Source organism: Camelina sativa, chromosome 8 (genome assembly GCF_000633955.1).
Source record: "Camelina sativa cultivar DH55 chromosome 8, Cs, whole genome shotgun sequence".
Classification (NCBI taxonomy): domain Eukaryota; kingdom Viridiplantae; phylum Streptophyta; class Magnoliopsida; order Brassicales; family Brassicaceae; genus Camelina; species Camelina sativa.
In genome coordinates this window covers 7,816,921-7,837,999 of record NC_025692.1, presented here as the reverse complement: position 1 = coordinate 7,837,999, position 21,079 = coordinate 7,816,921, and the positions used below count along the sequence as shown (strand labels likewise).

General features: G+C 34.4%; 1 protein-coding gene and 1 pseudogene across 3 annotated transcripts in view; both read left to right on the top strand.

Annotated features, from left to right (window-relative positions):
- On the top strand, window positions 930–2,473 carry LOC104709314 (annotated as a pseudogene).
- The window catches only part of LOC104706661 (probable manganese-transporting ATPase PDR2), an 11,666-nt gene continuing 6,839 nt past the window's right edge, over window positions 16,253–21,079 (top strand). Inside the window, exons 1-15 of one of the 3 annotated variants that reach the window (XM_010422868.2) lie at window positions 16,253–16,508; window positions 16,654–16,935; window positions 17,037–17,129; window positions 17,439–17,641; window positions 17,873–17,945; window positions 18,037–18,209; window positions 18,291–18,465; window positions 18,820–18,924; window positions 19,009–19,119; window positions 19,203–19,289; window positions 19,365–19,547; window positions 19,687–19,737; window positions 19,818–19,943; window positions 20,283–20,362; window positions 20,930–21,038. In XM_010422868.2, the coding sequence (XP_010421170.1) occupies window positions 16,687–16,935; window positions 17,037–17,129; window positions 17,439–17,641; window positions 17,873–17,945; window positions 18,037–18,209; window positions 18,291–18,465; window positions 18,820–18,924; window positions 19,009–19,119; window positions 19,203–19,289; window positions 19,365–19,547; window positions 19,687–19,737; window positions 19,818–19,943; window positions 20,283–20,362; window positions 20,930–21,038 (1,818 nt within the window). In that variant the 5' untranslated portion in view covers window positions 16,253–16,508; window positions 16,654–16,686. Of the gene's footprint in view, window positions 16,509–16,638; window positions 16,936–17,036; window positions 17,130–17,438; window positions 17,642–17,872; window positions 17,946–18,036; window positions 18,210–18,290; window positions 18,466–18,819; window positions 18,925–19,008; window positions 19,120–19,202; window positions 19,290–19,364; window positions 19,548–19,686; window positions 19,738–19,817; window positions 19,944–20,282; window positions 20,363–20,929; window positions 21,039–21,079 lie in introns of all 3 variants that reach the window. The other 2 variants (XM_019228367.1, XM_019228366.1) reach the window with 2 other exon arrangements.

Below are 21,079 nucleotides of genomic sequence, written 5' to 3'. Positions count from 1 at the left end.
ATAAATAACTTTTGGTATTTTAAATTCAAAAATTAAAATATATATTTGTTAATACAAGACAAATAAAAATATATATTTATACCAGTTATTAATAAAATAATATGAAATCTGCACTGTCAATTGTTTTTCACCAATCAAACATTATTTTGTACCGCTTATTTTGGAATAACCGCACTTGTTCCGCAAATACATTTGTCTCGCACGTACCGCAATTGAACCCTACCACACTAGCAAATTTTTTGTCCCGCACTACTAAATCCATGGTTACCATTCGGACACATAGTTAGTAGAAATTATAATCTTAAAAACTCTCAAAATATTTTCAAAAATATCCAAAATTCTAAAAATATGCGTCTCAAGGTAGTAATCCGTGTCACAAAACGGGAGAAAATATTTCATACAAATTTGAAATTCGTAAAATGATTAAGAATTATATTAAACCGGCTGATAAGCATAGGTGTGTTATTTTTCATGTAAATTTTAAAACATTTAAACCAAGACGTTTTTATTTTGGAAAGAAAAATACGTCTAGTCATGTCCCATCCCCTTACGTCCTAATCCCATCTTCTTTCATCCCGTATCTATCAGAATTTTTTATTTTACGTTTGTTCTCTTTTTAAATAATTACTCGTTAAACAATTAATACAATAAAAGAAGAAAGTGTGTTTCTCTCTAAAGTATGTCAATTCAACCCAATCAAATTATAAGAGCTCACCTAATTTTACTCTTACGTGGACTAAAGAAAATAGAAGCGAACGTCTGAGTGTTTTGTCTTCTGCTTCTTCGTCATCGTGTTGTCTGAGAGAGAGCGTTTTTCGATTGTTTTTTCTATTCTTCGATTTGTTCTTCTTCTCCGTCGCCATTTTTGTTATTTTCTCTCGAACCATCATTGGATTTGGTTTATCGATCTGATTCCACTGTTATTACAAATGGCGCTCCAAATTCATCGGATTGGGCGTATCTCTTGCCTATCGATGTACCTGTTCACATACACGCAAAAATTTGTTATTGAATTGCGGGTTTTTCTTCGATCTACCTTCTTCGATGTGTTTATGCTCAATTTCTTCTGCCCCGAATCGAAGGCGACGGGTTTCTTTCTTCTGGTGCTTGAAATTTGCAATTTGTTTGTTGTCTTTGTTGGATTCATCAAGATTTTGTAGTCTGTTATATTGGGGAATAATTGAATGTAGAGGATTATTCCTAGAAACAAAGAAGCACCTGAAGCAGAAGGGTTTGATATGATCACTCAATCCTCAGAATAGGTAAACAACAAACTTGGTAATACAAAGATACCTCGAACCAAGGATATACTGGTGAATGGCTACACTTTCAAAGTTAAGTTTTGTGATACGTGTTTGCTTTACCGTCCTCCTCGCGCCTCTCACTGTTCCATCTGTAACAACTGTGTCCAATGATTTGATCACCATTGTCCATGGGTTGGCCAATGCATCACTTTAGTAAGTCTTCTAAACAACCTTTTCCTTTTGAATCTTCTGAAACAAAAAGTGTAAGTAGGATCTATTGAGATTTATAAACGGCGGTATTTGCAGCGAAACTATCCGTACTTCATCTGTTTCATATCAACTTCAACACTCCTCTGCATGTACGTCTTTGTCTTCTCTTGGATCAGTACGCTTGAGTTACATGGCAAGATGTTGTTAGTGGTCATCGCAAACGACTTCGTCTTTGTTGTTCTCATCCTCCACTGCTTCGTCGTTGTTTGGTTTGTTGGTGGAATCATTGTATTCCACCTCTACCTCATCTGCACTAATCAGGCAAGATCCTTAACCTTACTCTTGCTGCTATGTTCGGTGTTCTGTTTTTGCAAATTTGTTTGTTTAGTTCGCTTGTAATTTTTGACTCTTTTATTACTATTTTGCAGACAACTTATGAGAATTTCCGGTACCGATATGACAAGAAAGAAAACCCTTACGAAAAGGGTCTGTATGACCTGTATGAGTTGTTCTTTGCCAGAATCCCACCTCCTATGATCAACTTCAGAGACTGGGCTCCAGAGGAAACTGACGTAGAGGTTGGATCCATTGCATCTTAGCTACTCCAAACCTTTGGACCCCGAGGAGATAAATATGATATGGAAATGGAAGTTGGCAGTTGCAAAAATAGCAAGGGCGGTTTGCTCCTCCAGACACTGGAGTATGACAACAGAAACATCGAAGAAACTGACAAAAAGAAAAGTTTAGGTGAAGGAACCATTGAGACCAACACCGTGTTTCCCATCCCAGGGATTCAAGAGCCCGCATATTTAACAAGAAACTCGAGTATTGATGTGAGATCGAGGTAGGACAACAACAAGAAAAGAAACCATGGATCACAGAACATAGATCTTTTGCAGAATCTTTGCGTCTGTGAAAAAAGCGTGATTACTTGTGTAAACTATACTCTACCAAAGTAAGAAAAAATATATTACAAAAAAAAGGAATCTCATATCGACTCGGTGTATATATATTCGGTATATGTCTGTCACAAACTGCTTACTTTCTCTTTCTCTCTCAGCCGCATGAAGCAAACCTTGTGCTTTGTTTTGTGTGTTCTCTTCCTCATTTTATCAACAAGTTTGTCTGCAATTCGAAGAGGTATGTTGAATAAAGTAATGATTTAGTTCCTTAAAATGTGTATTATCAGTTGACATCTATCCTAATAAAAAGTAGGAGCTATAAGCTCCAAAGACCGTCCATCTAGGATTTTAAACAACCAATAGAAATTTGACATATCACTTATTAACATTTTATACAATTTCTAGAATTTTTTATATTAAGTATTATTTTAAACAACCTATCATGATTTGACATGTCATTCATTAACATTTTTTAAATTTCCAAAATTTTTTAGAAAAAGAAAAATTTTAAATTTATGGAAATCAAAGAACTAAGCACAATATCCCACATCGGCTAGAAATTTTTTAGACAATGGTTCAGAACCAGTATAAATAAGATATATATGCTTCCAACAACGAATGAGCAGGAAAGCTTGATTTATCAGGCGTCCAAGTTTAAAAGTTTTATTTGGTTTGATCTGGTTTTTTATTTGATCAAATTAAAACTTTAAACAGTTTCAAAAAAATATTATAATATTTAAAAAATTTAAAAGTTTAAATATTATAAATATTGAAACTTTTAAAAGTTCTTAGCTTTTAAAAAGTTTTTAAATATTATAAGTTTTAAATTTTAAAAGTTTAAAATATTATAAATATTGTAAATTTTTAAAAGGTTCAAATTTTATATTTCGAAACCTTTTAAAAGTTTAAAATATTATAAATATTGATGTAAAACATAAATTATCTTATTTATCTACATTTGTGCTTTTTATTTCTTATGAGCAGTAAAACATATTTTTGTGTATGATTTTATAGATGAGTTGATATTCTTTCATTAATTTTTTTATTTTTGGATCTAAGGAAGAAGGATTGACATCGCAAGACCTTAATTTGATGTTTGAGTCAAATTTTGAGGTTTAAAGAAGAAAGATGGACGACAAACATACATATTTTATTAGCTATACATAGGCATGACCAGGGTTATGGTTGTCACGGTTAAGGTTTATTAACCAACGGTTATGGTTAGAAATTTTTGTAATCTTAACCAGAACCGTTTGTTATTTTTTTAGAAAAAGGAAAATTTTAAATTTATGGAAATCAAAGAACTAAGCACAATATCCCACATCGGCTAGAAATTTTTAAACAATGGTTCAGAACCAGTATAAATAAGATTAATATGCTTCCAACAACAAATGAGCATGAAATCTTGATTTATCAGGCGTCCAAGTTTAAAAATTTTATTTGGTTTGATCTGGTTTTTTATTTAATCAAATTAAAACTTTAAACAGTTTCAAAAAAATATTATAATATTTAAAAATTTTAAAAGTTTAAATATTATGAATATTGAAACTTTTAAAAGTTCTTAGCTTTTAAATTTTTTTTTAAATATTATAAGTTTTAAATTTTAAAAGTTTAAAATATTATAAATATTGCAAATTTTTAAAAGGTTCAAATTTTATATTTCGAAACCTTTTAAGAGTATAAAATATTATAAATATTGATGCAAAACATAATTTATCTTATTTATCTACATTTATGCTTTTTATTTCTTATGAGCAGTAAAACATATTTTTGTGTATGATTTTATAGATGAGTTGATATTCTTTCATTAATTTTTTATTTTTGGGTCTAAGGAAGAAGGATTGACATCGCAAGACCTTAATTTGATGTTTGAGTCAAATTTTGAGGTTTAAAGAAGAAACATGGACGACAAACACATATGTTTTATTAGCTATACATAGGCATGACCAGAGTTACGGTTATCACAGTTAAGGTTTATTAACCATCGGTTATAGTTAGAAATTTTTGTAACCTTAACCAGAACCATTTAACCGTTTGTTAAACGGTTACGTTTAAATACGGTTACGGTTCAAGCGGTTACTGTTATATACGGTTACAGTTATTTGATAATATGATACAGTTGATATTATTTAATGATATAATATAATTGATATTATTTATTTATAATTAATATGTTCTTATAGTGTACTCATATTTCTATATATCATATGATTCATATTAAATAATTATTAGTATTTTTATTATGTTTTTAAAATATTATAAAACAAGTAAGGATTTTGGTTTGAGAAGTTTCTAAACGCGTGGATCTAAATCCAAATAAGTATATGGATAAAATTGTCAATAATTAGTTGCATGTGTTGATTATGCTGGTAATCATGAATTTCACAAATTTTATGAGAAAAGAAATGATTTTGTTCTTGGAGTTTGATGGGTTAACAAGTTGTGTGGTAGTCTACAAAAAGGTTTTTCAGTGGAAAAATGTGAAGAAGTTGACGAGGAAGAAGAAGAAAAAGAGTATAACGAAGAACCAAATGGTAAAAGTTACAATGACAATTAACACAAAATTTGACAATGAAAATGATAAAAAAGAATGTGAAGAATAAGAAAACATTGAATAAAAAACACGAAAACATATGTGGTAGCGATTAATTAAATATGAAAACGAGTTAAATTCATGATTATAAAATTGTTTCGTTTTTCTTATGGTCAAAGAAAATGGTTTAGGATATGTGAGGTCATCAGTTTGATTTGTCTCGCCTTGACGTCAAGTTAAATTTATGATTTCTTTTATCAGATTTGATTTTATAGCACAACTGATTTTTATATTTTAAACAATTGTGTATCTGAAATTTAATTTATTATCGTAATCAATCATATATAATTTTTATCAAAATATATCAAATAAACCCACACGTGTAGTATATATAAAAAATAGAAATAACAATAGAATAAACTAATGTATTATTAATGCCTTATATGTTCATAATTCGTAAATAAAATTTAAGTAACAAGTTTTAAATGTTTTTTTTTGTATATTACTTTGTTATTTGAAAAATAGTTAAATGTGTTTCAAGATTTCATGGTTTAGGGTATAAGGTTTAAAGTTTAACGTTCAATATTAAGACATATTTTATTATTTATAAATTAACAAAATAAAATGAAACAAAAAAAATATTTTGTAATTATAATAACATACAATAGGAATAAATATAATATTACAAATATACAAATTAATTATAAAAACTGTTTAGTTGTAAGCCTTCTTTCATTAATAGTTTACATTGTGTTTTATGGTTTTTTTTGTAAGAAATTACATATAAATTGAAATCTTTGTTAAAAAAAAATATGATCATATTCTCATTATTATAACACATTTCCATTTGATAATAGTATTTTAATATATTTTAAATTGAGAAAAATAGATTAAAATGGGATAAAAATATACATAAAACGAGAGTCAATGGGAAGAGATCATTCAGATAGCTGACTCGCCGTATTTTCAAACCGTAGGATCCGAGTGAATCCAAGGGACACAAATTCTAACCTCTCTTCATTATTTCATTGCCTAAACCATTAAAACCTAAAACATTATCAATAAACACCATCAAAAACTATGTTTACTCATTATTATTTTTATTACAAACAACATATAAATTTATTTTTTCAAAAACATAAAAAATAAAAATATTAAAAATAAAATAAAAAACAACCCCACTGCGTAGTGCGGGTATTAACCTAGTATTTACTATAAAGAAATTGCGTAAGAATTTAGTCGGGATACCAGATTTCTCAATTGAATAATATTTTTAGTTAGTTAAAATTATTAAAAAATTATAATTTTCAAAAATTATATAATTATTTTTCAGAAATACTAAACTTTTCAAATTGTCTGTTCCAAAGTCGTTAATTACATGTCGCATAATCAATTCTTATCTATATTAGTGAAAGCTTGACACTTGAATTTATCTACCTATATTTTTTTATTTCGTACTTTTATCTAAAATTTATGTCTCTTTTTTTAAAAAAAGTATTTAATATATTGTTTTTCATTATTCAATTTACCCGTTTCAGTTTACACTCTCGTCTTAGTACCATAAAATAAACTTGACTTTTCTCAAAATTTAATTATTGTTTTTTAAAGTATATATACTTAATTAGTAAATTAAATTACTTCAAAAGTACATTGGTAAAACATATATTCAATCAAATAATAAACCCTTTTAGGTCGTAAAATTTTAACTATATAATAGTAGTATTTTTCTATAAAAATTAGTTGGTCACTCTTTTACAGTGTTCAATATTTTAGTGTATAAGTAGAATACTACAACCCTTACCAAAAATAAACATGATCATCATCTTCATTAGCTGGAAAATATACAATTTTTTTGTAATCTGTCAAAAATAAACACTACAACCCGTGTTTGTTGAAAATGTTAAAGTAATTTTGTTACGGGAAGTGAAATCTCGTCTAGTCCCATCCCATCTCGTCTCGTCACGATCCATCCGGTTAGAAATTTTATGTCCTTTAACCATTCTCTTTTAAATAATTACCAATATAATAATGTTATATATAAATGTTGGCTAAGAAATTTTGACAAAATACATGTATTCTCCATTTGAATGTTTAATTTATATAGTTAATAGAAATTATAATTTTCAAAAACTCTCAAAATATTTTTAAAAATACCCAAAATTCTCAAAATACCTTTCTCAAGATAGTTCTTTATATGTCATATAGTCAACTTTTTTTGCAAATCGTTAAAGTAAAATGTTTTCTATTATACGAATAACTCATATATGTCTCATGTCCACTACTTCTCATCGTAATATCATAAATAGATTGGACTTTAATCAGAATTTAATTTACATTTTCTTATATGAAATTATGTGCATAAACATTAATATAATTCAGATTATATTAAGAGTATATTTAAAAAATCTTATAATGACAGATTTTCAGTCCTTGGTAGAAATTTATGTTTTAATTTTTAATTTTTAGGTATGGTATAAGTAAAGAATATCTCATAGAATTAAACTTAAGTATAGGAAGTGTTGTGCTTTTTTTTGATTATTTGTCTTTGTGACAACTCGTCCCGCGGACCCCACTAGTCCCCGCTAGCTTCCCCAACGGACCGTCCGTGGACTCTGCTAGCCCCCCGCTAGCCGTCCCAACGGACCACAAGCTGGCCCTGCAGGGCATCGATCCTAACCCATCATTGTGGATATCCAAATCCACCAGTAGGTTATTGGTGTGCCAGACGTTCCTCGAACCCTGGTCCCCACCCTGTGGGAAGGTTGTTAAGGGGTGGGGACCAGGGTTTGAGGAACGCTTGGCGCACCAATAACCTACTGGTGGATTTGGATATCCAAAGTGATGGGTTAGGATCGATGCCCTGTAGAGCCAGCTTGGGGTCCGTTGGGACGGCTAGCGGGAGCTAGCAGAGTCCACGGACGGTCCGTTGGGGCAGCTAGCGGGAGGCTAGTGGGGTCCGCGGGACGGGTTGTCACAGTCTTATTTTTAATATTTAGACCATGTAATGAATCAATTATGTATTTTCCAAATTAGAATCTATGCGATTTTGGTAACTATTTTTAAGAGATTTATTAGTTGATAGCCGCTGAAGATGCGCAACATTTATGATGAAATTGTTTTGTTCCTTCTTTTTTTTTTATGCAGAGATTTTGGATTTTGATAACTAATTTTAAGGAATGGTTTCGTTAATCTAGCCGCTGATGGTGGTAACATTTATTAGTGAATCAAATACATTTAATTTCTATTTTATGTATTGCTAAGCTTGTGGAGAAATCTTTGAATATAGTAAACTATATATTATTAAAGTTAATAATTTGGATTTGATAAAGATCAACTTTAAATATTAATTATTTGTCTATATTCAAAGATTTTTGATTATCAAATTAGTACAAAACAAAAATCAAATTCAAAATTTAAATTTGATTAAAAAGTGAGATTGATGATAAAAAGGAATATATTAGTATTAATTTTAAAATATCCTTGATTTTTAAAAAAGTTTGTTACCAAATTTTAAAAAATTAATACGATTTAATTTAATTTTTCAAGAATTATGGAAATTGCAAGATTATGATTTTTGAAATGTAGTAGGATAAGTAATTAAGAAATAATATATTTTACATATATCAAATTTAGTAAGTATCAATCTAGTAAGTAAGGGTAAGTAAATATTATTTTTGTATATTTTAAATAGAACAAAATTTAGTAATTTATACTTCCACTAATATAGTAAATTTATTCCTCCCGTAATATATATTTAAATATGTCAAAATATCACATTTTTTTAATACTTGGTAACCAAGTTTGTTTGTTATTTGATAATTCTCATAATTATATGATAGAATTTTATACCAATTAATACCATAATTATAGGACATGCAATCAAATAATATACGTTAAAAATCCAGCTTAAATTTTGGTATAATCTAATATAATATGAAGATTTGTATTACAGTTTACATTTTTAATGTTTTTTTTTAAAATAAAGAAATAATAGAAAAGAATTAAACTAATGTATAATATCTTTTTAATATTAGCGTAATTTATTGAAACGACCTGATCTTTTTTTTTAATAAATAATAAAGATAATATAATAATAAACAACTAAGCTAGTGGTCACATACCCACTAGCCACTTAACCACAATCACACCAAACAACGGAAATAATAAAACCAATAAATAACCAATAAACCGTAATAATTCCAAAACCAAAAACTAAAGATCCAATCAACATAAATCAAAGAAGCAGCAATCCTAAACAACATTCTATGACTCAACTCTAGCAACATAACAAAAGCCAGACAACAATCAAGCGACCACTAGAACAATATCCTCTTCATTGCCATGATCCCACGATCACACTTTGCCTCTACCTGCACCACAAATACAATGAGATGCGTGAGTATTACCAGAAATACCCTGTGAGGCGATCCTCCTATCTACGAGCTATACACACCAGCAAATCAAGAGTACAACTACAAATAATATATAACAAACCAACCATTAAACAGAACAACCAATAACACTTTCACCACACCTACACATCATCACACAAAATAAGTCATACAACCCAATCGCTTAGATAAGCTCATAGTCACGCAGTCACCTTAACAAGTGATTCAAGAAAATAACAACAACCAAATGAGAGGCTCTCCAATATCCAACAACAACCAAACTTGCTCCTACAACTGATCACAACAATGAACAAACATTGAAAACAAACTGCCTGAAAAATCAGAAAAGAACAACCTCACAAGTGAAACCACGAAATCAAAACGAACCGTTAACTTTCTAATCCCTCCGGTGAAAACTAAGGTATATACGTCCCGAATCTTCCCACAAAATTGCAGCACGGTCGGATCTCAGATAGAACCGTAATCGATCCCGAAACACCTGTTGGTCTCAATCCGCGACTGAAACGTAACGCCCCACGAAACTGCCAATATCTCTTAGAATATTAACTCAAATTCACTTCTGTAAAAGGAGAGTTTCCTCAAATCCAGCTCAGGCTGAGTGAATATATACTACAGGCTCTTATAATCTGTAAACACCTGTACCTTTGCACCATAAAGATAAGACCTCCAAATATTCAGGGCAAAAACCACATCACCCATCTCCAAGTCATGAGTAGGATAGTTGTCCTCATGCTTCCGCAACTGCCGCAAAGCATAGGAAATCACCTTCCCATGTTGCATCAACACACATCCCAAACCAACTCTGGATACATCTGTATAAATCACATAGGATTCTCCCTGCTCAGGCAAAGCCAACACTGGAGTAGTAGTCAACATCTCCTTGAGGCTTGCAAAGCCTTACTCACACTCCTGTGACTAAACAAAAGGAACATCCTTCCCTGTCAACTTAGTCAACGGACGTGCTCTGCTCGCAAACCTCTGCATAAACCTCCTGTAGTAACCTGCCATACCAAGGAAACTCCACTGTGGCACTCTGCGGTCTAGGCCAATCCCTGATAGCCTAAATCTTCTCCGGATCTAAAGAAACCCCATCTGCAGACACAATCTGACCTAGAAAACCCATCTCACGCTGCCAAAAACTGCACTTGCTCAACTTAGCAAACAACTTCTGCTCCCCCAGCGTCTCCAGAACTGCCCTCAAATGCACTGCATGCTCTTCGGGACTCTTAGAATAAACCAGGATGATGTCGATGAAAACGATGACAGACACGTCCAGAAACTCCTGAAACACGCTGTTCATCAATCTCATAAACGCTGCTGGTGCGTTAGTCAACCCAAACGGCAACACCTCAAACTCATAAACCCATACCTCTTCCTTCTACTTGACGAACACCACCAACGCCCCCCACAGTGAAGTGATAAGACGAAAGAATCCTCTATTTACTTCCTCAACTCTACTAGACTAATAATCAAGTATGCTGACATCAACTCACCACCATCGGAAAATCAACCCCTCTTGCCAGTCCAAGAACCTCTAGTAACTTGCCTCTAAGGGAAACTTCCTCAAGATGGCTTAATCCAAAATTAACTTTCCGCTTAGCAATTCTCCACAGCAAATCATCAATACGAGCGTAATAAAACAAACAAGTACCAAACGTTCGCATATTCTAATTCACCGCATCAAATGCTTTGCAGGTCGCTAACTCAAACCACTTAAATTATTCCCTCCAATAAAGCTTACCAAAACCTTGAATCTAGCACCCCTGTCCATATCCAATGAACTTCATCCAACATCGTCGCAACGATTAGTTTATCCTGCCATGAAGGCTTCTCGTGAACTTATGTATCTGGCAAACATGCCTTTCCCGGCTCATACCTGCTGCAACTCCCCTTCCCGGGACTCCAGCACCACCGGCCGCACAATCCTGGCGCAACAACCACACATTCATGACCGCTCCAGTCATAAAACCCTGACCCACTGGGCAACACATCCAAAACTCGAGATTAAACCACCAGCACTCTCTCGAGGTCTACATTCAGTCGTTATGTTTATACTCACGTCCTAGGCATTGCTTGCTCCCAACTCTCCCACCCTTAGGTCGCAACCTTCGAGCCATACCGATCTCACTCTCAGACCTCCGTCTTCGAGTTATATCGTCTCACTCTTGGACCATAATCCTCAAGATCTCGGTATCAGAGGACTAATCATCCCCTCAGGAGAACATCATCCCCTCTGCCACTCTCAGAGCCCACAGCCCCTCGAGCTATCGATATTCTGGGAAAACCACGATCCCTTCAGGAGCAACAATCCTTAAAGACTATAAACATCTTTCGACAAAAGGTACTTCCCGTGGTACGAGTATAACATTACAATGTTACACCTCCCCACACAAATTCTAATATCCAACTGGATTACCCACCAAACAGAGAAATATCTGCTCCAACTACATATGTCCATCTATCCGCCTCTCTAGGCTAGATACCTCTCGCGAAAAATCTCACACCGATCATCTACCACTGCTCCATCCCCCTAACATAAGATGGAAAATCCTCAACATCTGTAGTCCTCGGCTGCACCCCGCCACATGCGGCACAACTGGAGCCTGCACTGGTACTCCTCTCGGTAACCGCTCTGACAGTACGCCAACAGATTCGCCAAGCGATCATCTTGACCCTGGGCTCCACCTGCTGCAACCCCACACCTGGGTTCCCAGCACCCCTGACACGCTCACCGGCTAACCCCCTCTGGTCCCTCCTGATACGCTTGCGACCCTCTGACGTACCTCCTCGTGGAACTCTGGACCACACACTCGCTGGCCTTGGGACCCGCCTGACCATGACCACGACCACGTCCCTGTCCACGACCAACAACTCAAACACCTTTAGCCACTGCACTTCCAAGAACAGAGGCTAACAAGCAATCTTAGTATAATACAAAAACACAAAAAACCAAAACTCACCGTGGAATCACACTGTAGGCTCGAAGTGGATGTTCTAGGACTCCATGCCACACACAATTGACTAACTCACATAATCAATCAAGACATGCAATCCCAAACATCTACAGCACAAAGCCTAGTGAACCCAAAAATAGAACCGTTTTTTTTTTTAATAAATAATAATAAATATATAAATATAATATAATAATAAACAACTAAGCTAGTGGTCTCATACCCACTAGCCACCTAACCACAATTACACCAAACAGCGGAAATAATAAAACCAATAAGTAACCAATAAACCAATAACCAATAAACCGTAATAATACCAAAACCATAAACTAAAGATCCAATCAACATAAACCAAAGAACCATCAATCCTAAACAACATTCTAGGACTCAACTCTAGCAACCTAACAAAAGCCAGACAACAACCAAGCGAGCCACTAGAACATCCTCCTCTTCATTGCCATGATCCCACGGTCACACTTTACCTCTACCTGCACCACAAACACAATGAGATGCATGAGTATTACCATAAATACCCAGTGAGGCGATCCTCCCATCTACGAGCTATACACACAAGCAAATCAAAAGTACAACTACAAATAGAATATAACAAACCAACCATTAAATAGAACAACCAATAACACTTTCACCACACTTGCACATCATCACACAAAATAAGTCATACAACCCAATCGCTTAGAGAAGCTCTTGGTCACGCACTAACCTTAACAAGTGATTCAAGAAAATAACAACAACCAAATGAGAGGCTCTCCAATATCCAAGAACAACCAAACTCGCTCCTACAACCGATCACAACAATAAACCAACATTGAAAACAAACTGCCTGAAAAATCAGAAAAGAACAACCTCACAAGTGAAACCCCGAAATCAAAACGAACCGTTAACTTTCTAATCCCTCCAGTAAAAAGTAAGGTCTACACGTCCCGAATCTTTCCACAAAATTTCAGCACGATCGGATCTCAGATGGAACCGCAAATCGATCCCGAAACACCCGCTGGTCTCAAAACGCGACTGAAACGTAACGCCCCACGAAACTGCCAATATCTCTTAGAATATTAACTCAAATTCACTTCTGTAAAAAGGATAGTGTACGAAAATCTCTTAGCTACAACCCTACCAAATATCAATACCTTTAGAAACGATTTGACCAATCGGATCCTCCTTCTCCCAAACTCTAACAGCTCTGTTTCTCTCTTTGCTCTAAGAAAAAAACTTGATCTCCTTCTCTTCCTCCTTTACACCATAAAACTAAGGGTTCTCACACTTTCTCTCCCTCTTTCTCAATGTCAATGTCGACAAAAGCACAAAAGAACGAGGAGGCCTGACATGAGAGAAAATTAGGGATTTTTGGTTTATTTAGATTAAACCAGGATTTAATTAAACCAAAATCAATTAAAATCCACTCCATTGGTTTACTCAACACATCCTAAACTCTAATTCCGGAACACGGATGTTACACTTATAGCAGAATAATAAAAGGGAAAACATTGGACGTTATAGTGGCTTGAACTTGAGACATCACAACATTTTTTATCTTGAAAATCCTTTGAAAAGAAAAGACAAACAGTTCATCTTAAAAGTATCACAAACAAATCTAACTTAGCTTTTTAAAATTATAGTAAACCGATGAGAATTTTTTTTTCCATGTAAAGATAAATTATTAAAAGAAGTCAACTTCCATATATTTAGTCGAACGAAACGGTTAACTAAAACTCAAAACAGAGATGGTTGTAAAAAGAAGAAACACACATAACATATTTTAGTTTTATATTGGACTAAAACAAATCAAAAGAAATTTAGGACTATATGGATTAAGAAAAAGAAGAGAAAACAACCATCACAATTCAGAAAAAAAAATATGAAGTAATCGGATGTGTATAGTATTATATTTATAGGGAATATTGTGTTATCTAAAAGAAATATTGTGTTATCTAAATTCGGTTTTGGGAATTAAATAGTTTGTTATTGTTTCCTAAAATTTCTGAAATAATAAAATTTAGAAAATATTAAATTGATTACGGTTTTTGAAAAGAAAAACATATATATGCCAATATTCTCTCCATTTAAAACATTAAATACTCATGATTTTATTCCTTTTTGATCAGGATCATATATTATTTATATAAATTTCGTTTTTATCTTTTTAATTTTTTTTTTGTTATAACTCTAATGAAATTTGGACTCCAACGACGTGTACGACTCTCAGGGCGCATGATTGGAAACTTGAGGTTCCCCCGAAGATTCAGCATTTCTTCTGGCAGATTGCCTCCAGTTCCCTCCCTATGTTTAAGCGTCTTGCTCATCGGGGAGTCAGGTGTGATCCTTTATGTAAACAATGTGGTTTGGCGGTGGAGTCTATCAATCATGCTCTCTTTGAATGTCTTCGGTCGCGTCGAATTTGGGCTTTGTCTCCGCTGGACATAGGCATTGAAGGCTTCCCCTATGGTTCTATTTTTCCGAACTTAGATTTCCTTTATTTGCGGGTGCGGTCCCAGTCGGTAGCAATGGATACATGTTTACTCCTTCCATTGATTGTCTGGTCTATCTGGAAAGATAGAAATAAAAAGTTTTTTAGGGTATCGAGACAGAACCAGGTGATGTCATTAATCAGGCGGCTACTGATAAGTTGTTATGGGAGGAGGCTAAGTCCTTCACTTCGGTTCCTTTAGATCCTTTACCCGTGGAGGCTCGGGACCCGGTCCCCCGATGTCATGTCGATGGTTCTTGGAAGGTTTCAGATTCGTTGGAAGGGTTAGGTTGGTGTCTGTGCAATAGTGAGGATTTACCGTTGTTACTGGGAGCACGCAGTCAACAACGCGGTCCTTCACCTCTACATTCAGAGCTTCAAGCGTTGATTTGGGCGATGACATCCATTTTGGCGACGGGTGTTGACTGTCAGAGTTTCGAGACGGATTGTGCTGAATTACTGGCAATGGTGCAGTCCCCTGATGAATGACCCGCTTTCTCCAACCTGTTGGATGTGTTTAGCTTACTTCGCTCATTCTTTCCATCCTTCTTGCTTTCGAGGATTCCGCATACATCCAATGCTAGGGCTGATTGTCTTGCTCGCTCTTCAAGATGTTTACTTTCTGCATCTACTTTTGTAAACNCTCCGGTTTGGACAACCAACCTTGGAGTTAATTTTTAATTTAATGTTTGGTTGACAAAAAAAAAAAAAGTAAGGTTAGTTTACCTTAGTTTTATAAATGATTTTTGTTTTAATAGTAGAGATATATACATATAGGACTTGATACAATCTGCAACAATATATATTTCAGCAGAATCGTCAAATATTATTTTATTTATTTATTGTTTATACGATTTATTTTTTTATGTTGGATAAAAAATGAGTTTTTGAAAAACAGAATCTGTAGTAAAAAAAAACAGAATTTACAATCTACTTCTAAAAACTTGAAACAATCAAGGCCTTAGTTTTCAATACCGATGGGGTTAAAGGCACGTCACATAATAAATTATATGTGAGAATAATATTTTTAGTTATTTTTTAAATTTTCTTATAAACGTTTTTGTTGCTCTAATGATAAGTTTTTTAAAAAAATTTATCTATAATGGTTAATAACAAGATGAAATAAAAATAATATTAGTTTAAAAATATAATATTAGATTAAAAATAAACTAACAAAAATTATAAAAATATTTCTGCGTATAATTTATCTAGTTTACATAAACGTGAAAACATTTATGTAAGGAAGAGTTTCTATCCTTTGCACTAGTCTAAGTTTCCCGAGCGCAAAATGATAATATTGACAAGTTGGCAGTCTGACTCGACAAATCACATCAAATTAACTTTCTAAACGTTTTTCCTGGCTCACTTGAGTTGATTTTGGTGTTTGTTGTAAAAAAAAAAAAAAACAAAACAAAACAACGTGAAAACAGTTATTTCCCGTGAACAAATAAACGCAAAAACTCTAATAAAAATAAATTTAAGTACTAATAATCAATTTTCTAGAAAAGAAGTAGAAAGAAATAAAAAAAAAAAAATTTTATGATTATACAGTAACAAAGGGATACAGAGAAGTCTACGAACGGAAATCGAAGCGGCTAAACTAGTAATAAGCCCGATTCATCATCAATCGTGATTCGTGATTCAATCTAACGGAGTGCGATTCCTTTTTTTTGGGTTTCGCCGTGATTCGATCTTATCATCTCTGAGCATGTGACATTGGAAACCCTAGTTTACATCTCTCTCATTTCAAGGCTATTATTCCAGTTTCAAGGTTCGTCTCTCTCCCTCTCCCCCTTAGATCTGCTTCACACAATCGATTCTTCTCTCATTAGGGGTTGTGAGATTATCTTCTTATGCGCGATTTTGTGTGGTTTCGATTTGTTATTGTGGGATGCGATTAGTGTAACGTTGTGCAGGTCAATCGAACTTAAGGTTTTGTTTTTTTTGAGATGTCGAGCTTTCGCGTGGGAGGGAAGGTAGTGGAGAAGGTTGATTTGTGTAGGAAGAAACACTGGGTGTGGCGTTTGGACGTTTGGCCTTTTGCGATTCTCTATTCACTATGGTTGACTACGATCGTGCCCAGCATAGACTTCACTGATGCTTTCATTGCGTTTGGTGCTCTTGCTGCTTCCCACATCTTAGTCTTGCTTTTCACTGCCTGGTCTGTCGATTTCAAGTGTTTTGTCCACTTTAGCAAGGTAAAAAAAAGCCTGCAGTACTCTTAGCGTTGCTTTCTTTGACGGATGATTCCTGAGTTACAGGTATTGATTGGCCCTGTGTCTCTGTACTGAATCAACAGGTTACCAGTATCGACCAGGCTGATGCATGTAAAGTTACCCCAGCCAAATTTTCTGGCTCTAAAGAAGTTGTGCCTCTTCATTTTCGTAGCCAAGTAAGTTCATTCTATATTTTATGTGTAATAGTTAAGTTGTCACCAAAAGAGTCTCCATGAATGGTTTCGCTTTTTATAGTGATAGCTAGCCTTATGTTCTCTGTGTTTCTCGTTGGTTCTCATGATGTATGTAAGTTGAGTGTTCTTCCTCCCTTAACAACGAATACTATGTCATGGTAGTGGTAGCCATAGTACAGAAACATTTAATGAATTAAAGCTCTTTACTATTTGAATTCTCTTTGGCCTAGAAATGCTTGATTTTATCAGTACTCATGTTTTTAACAGTTTTAAGTCTTTTGCTGTTTGCAGATGACAGGTTCGGCATCCTCGGGAGACCTGGAAGAAATTTTCTTTGACTTCAGGAAGCAGCGTTTTATTTACTCAAGAGAGCTAGGAGCCTTTTCCAAGCTTCCTTACCCCACAAAGGAAACATTTGGTCATTATTTGAAATGTACTGGTCATGGTACTGAAGCTAAAGTTGCCGCTGCCACTGAGAAGTGGGGAAGGAATGTGTAAGTTGCCTTGTAATTTTCCTTTACATTTATCTATCATTTGTTCACTGTAACGTCGATTATTGAGGTTTATATTCTGTTGGCAATTTTTTCCGATCTTCTCTTAATTTGTGCATTTTCTTTTATCTTTTAATGTGTTTAACCAACCTCTATTAAAACATTTCTCCATGTAAATATTCAAAGTTTGTTGTTCTTTTATCTTGTTTGATACTTTATCTTCGTGTCTTGCAGATTTGATTATCCGCAACCTACATTCCAGAAGCTAATGAAAGAAAACTGCATGGAACCATTTTTTGTATTTCAGGTGTTGTTTACTTGATAATGCATGTATCTTAGAGTTCTTTTTTTTGTATTTATTGTGGCTTTACGCATTGTGCTTCTTCCTCATTTTGCAGGTTTTCTGTGTGGGTCTTTGGTGCTTGGATGAATTCTGGTACTACAGTGTGTTCACACTATTCATGCTTTTCATGTTCGAGTCAACAATGGCCAAAAGCCGCTTGAAGACATTAACCGACCTAAGACGTGTTAGGGTGGACAGTCAGACCGTGATGGTGTATCGATGCGGGAAGTATGTAACTGAATAACACCAAAGTACACCTTAAATGGTCGTTTTTGTATTACTGCTGTCTCTAAATAAGTCAAATTTTAGGTGGGTGAAGCTCTTAGGTACAGATCTGCTTCCAGGAGATGTTGTGTCCATTGGGCGACCTTCAACTCATACTGGAGGAGAGGATAAGACAGTACCAGCAGACATGCTTTTACTGGTAGGAAGTGCTATTGTAAATGAAGCCATTTTGACAGGCGAGTCAACTCCCCAATGGAAGGTACTTTTTTCCTTAAAATACTCTTTGCTTGTTAAATGGCTTCTCTTTGATTTTCTGCTCTCTGGACTTTGGGATTGTAGTAGTTCTGAATTATAACATTGCATATACAGTAATTTGGTTTTTGTCATCTTACTTGCCATTCTTATTATCGCATCAGCAGTTTCTCTCACAATGTGTAATATGTTCCAGTATATTTGTTTTTAACTTGCATTATCATTATTAACTAGTGAACAATACTTAGTCCATGAATAGTGATATTGCTTAACCCTTACATTAGAAGGTCCATATGTGTTGTGACCTGGCTTCTGTAGGTTAGTGACCTATGTTTCACTGATTATATGATGGCTATTATAGGTTCCAACTGTTGGCGTAGGATCTGATGAAAAATTATCGATCAAAAGGGATAAGAATCATGTTTTATTTGGCGGTACTAAAATCTTGCAACATTCACCTGACAAGGTATTCCATCTCAGCAATATCAACCGTTTCTTCTTTCGTGCTTTCTCCAAATTCTGTTTTATACTAATTAATGTTTTTGGTCAGTCCTTCTCTCTGAAAACCCCTGATGGTGGTTGTCTAGCTGTTGTTCTCCGAACTGGATTTGAGACGAGCCAAGGAAAACTAATGAGGACAATTTTGTTTTCTACAGAAAGGGTTAGAGATCTTTCCTTTATTTGTTGTTTTATTTCAGCATGCTTGAGAATCTTGATTGTTCTGATCTGTGGTAAAAAAATTAGGTGACTGCAAACAGCTGGGAGAGTGGTCTGTTCATATTATTTCTAGTGGTATTTGCCGTGATAGCTGCGGGTTATGTTCTTGTAAAGGTATGGTAATATTTTTTTGTGGTTCTTATCAAATAAATATGTCTCTATACTAGTGCTGAGGAAACTTCTGTGCAGGGTCTCGAGGATCCTACAAGGAGCAAATATAAGCTTTTGCTAGGCTGTTCACTCATCATCACCTCAGTGATCCCACCGGAATTGCCTATGGAATTATCCATTGCTGTTAATACATCATTAATTGCTCTTGCACGACGTGGAATATTTTGCACAGAGCCTTTTAGGATCCCTTTTGCTGGGAAGGTATTATCTATTGTGCCTCATTTGGCTATTTGCTGGTCTTAAGTACTCTAGATGTTAAGCACTCTTTTAAGGAATTAGTATTTGTTCCTGATTGTACTGTTGTCTTACTAGTGTCACACTTTCCTTTTTTTGCTGACAGGTTGATCTGTGTTGTTTCGATAAGACTGGTACACTCACGTCAGATGACATGGTAAGGTCAAGTGAAAGGTTCTGCATATATGCCTGCTTGAGTTTGCTTATGATTAATTCATTATTGTTTTCTCTACATAGGAGTTCCGAGGAGTTGGGGGATTGTCTAATTGTGAAGAAGCAGAGACTGATATGAGCAAGGTTCCTGTACGCACATTGGAGATTTTGGCTTCTTGTCATGCCTTGGTCTTTGTAGACAACAAGCTGGTATGAGAAATACAATTTCTTTTCCTTTTTGATGTCGAAAAACTCAATTTCCTGGTATCGATTTTGCTGCTTTCCCTGTTTTTTTGGCTGTGAGAAACTTCATTATTGTGACCATTTTGATCTTTGCACACATGTTTGGTTATATTTCTGATATCCGATTTTTATGTAGTTTACTTATTTCTTCAGAAAGTTTGAAATGAATCTTAATGTACGAGTCCGCATGTGATAATGATACATTTACTAATAGGCATCTTTCTGAAACTGCTTGTAATTTGCTTTTGCATTACGAATCATCATTTAAAAATCTGCATGTCTTACTCTGTTTTCCAATACTCACAGGTTGGTGATCCACTTGAGAAGGCTGCACTTAAAGGAATTGACTGGAGTTACAAAGCTGATGAAAAGGCCTTGCCTAGAAGGTAATTATTGATCCCTTATACTATTGTTCTGATTTTTTTTGTCTATTGGGGCTATGTAGCCTTGGGAATACAATCCATAATGCTTTTTAAAATAAGAATTAATAAAAAGATGCTTACTGCAGTTTAAAATATTGCTTTCCACATAAATGTTGATGTTGCGAGGTTCACTTAATGGTTTTCTCTTCCTAGAAAGGCATATTCTGGCGTTTTGATTGGACAGTGTATATGAAAATGATTATGCCTAGTTGTGGATTATGGGAAGTAAAGTTTAAAACTGATAGCTTATAGTATTTGCATCACGTGGGGGGTGACACTTTAGTCTCTGCTTTAATTTTATTTGACTCCTCATTCTGTGGGCATATTGCGTATCTATCACTTTCTTTGAAGCTGCTATGATATATGCCTTAATGGTCATTCTCTAAATAGCTTACAATTCTATTTCTATTTAACCTCGAAATTATGCTTGCATAAGCCAGAAAGTTGGTAATTTTTTTATTGTTGTTTGAAGAGCGTTCTCCGCACATATTAAGAAGCTTTTTCTTATTGTTATCTGTTAATCCGCTGCAGAGGAAACGGCAACTCAGTGCAGATTATGCAGAGATACCATTTTGCTTCACATCTGAAGAGAATGTCAGTTATCGTTCGTATTCAGGAGGAGTATTTGGTGTTTGTGAAGGTCTGCTTAATATATCATTCTTGTAGACCAATTTTTTTATC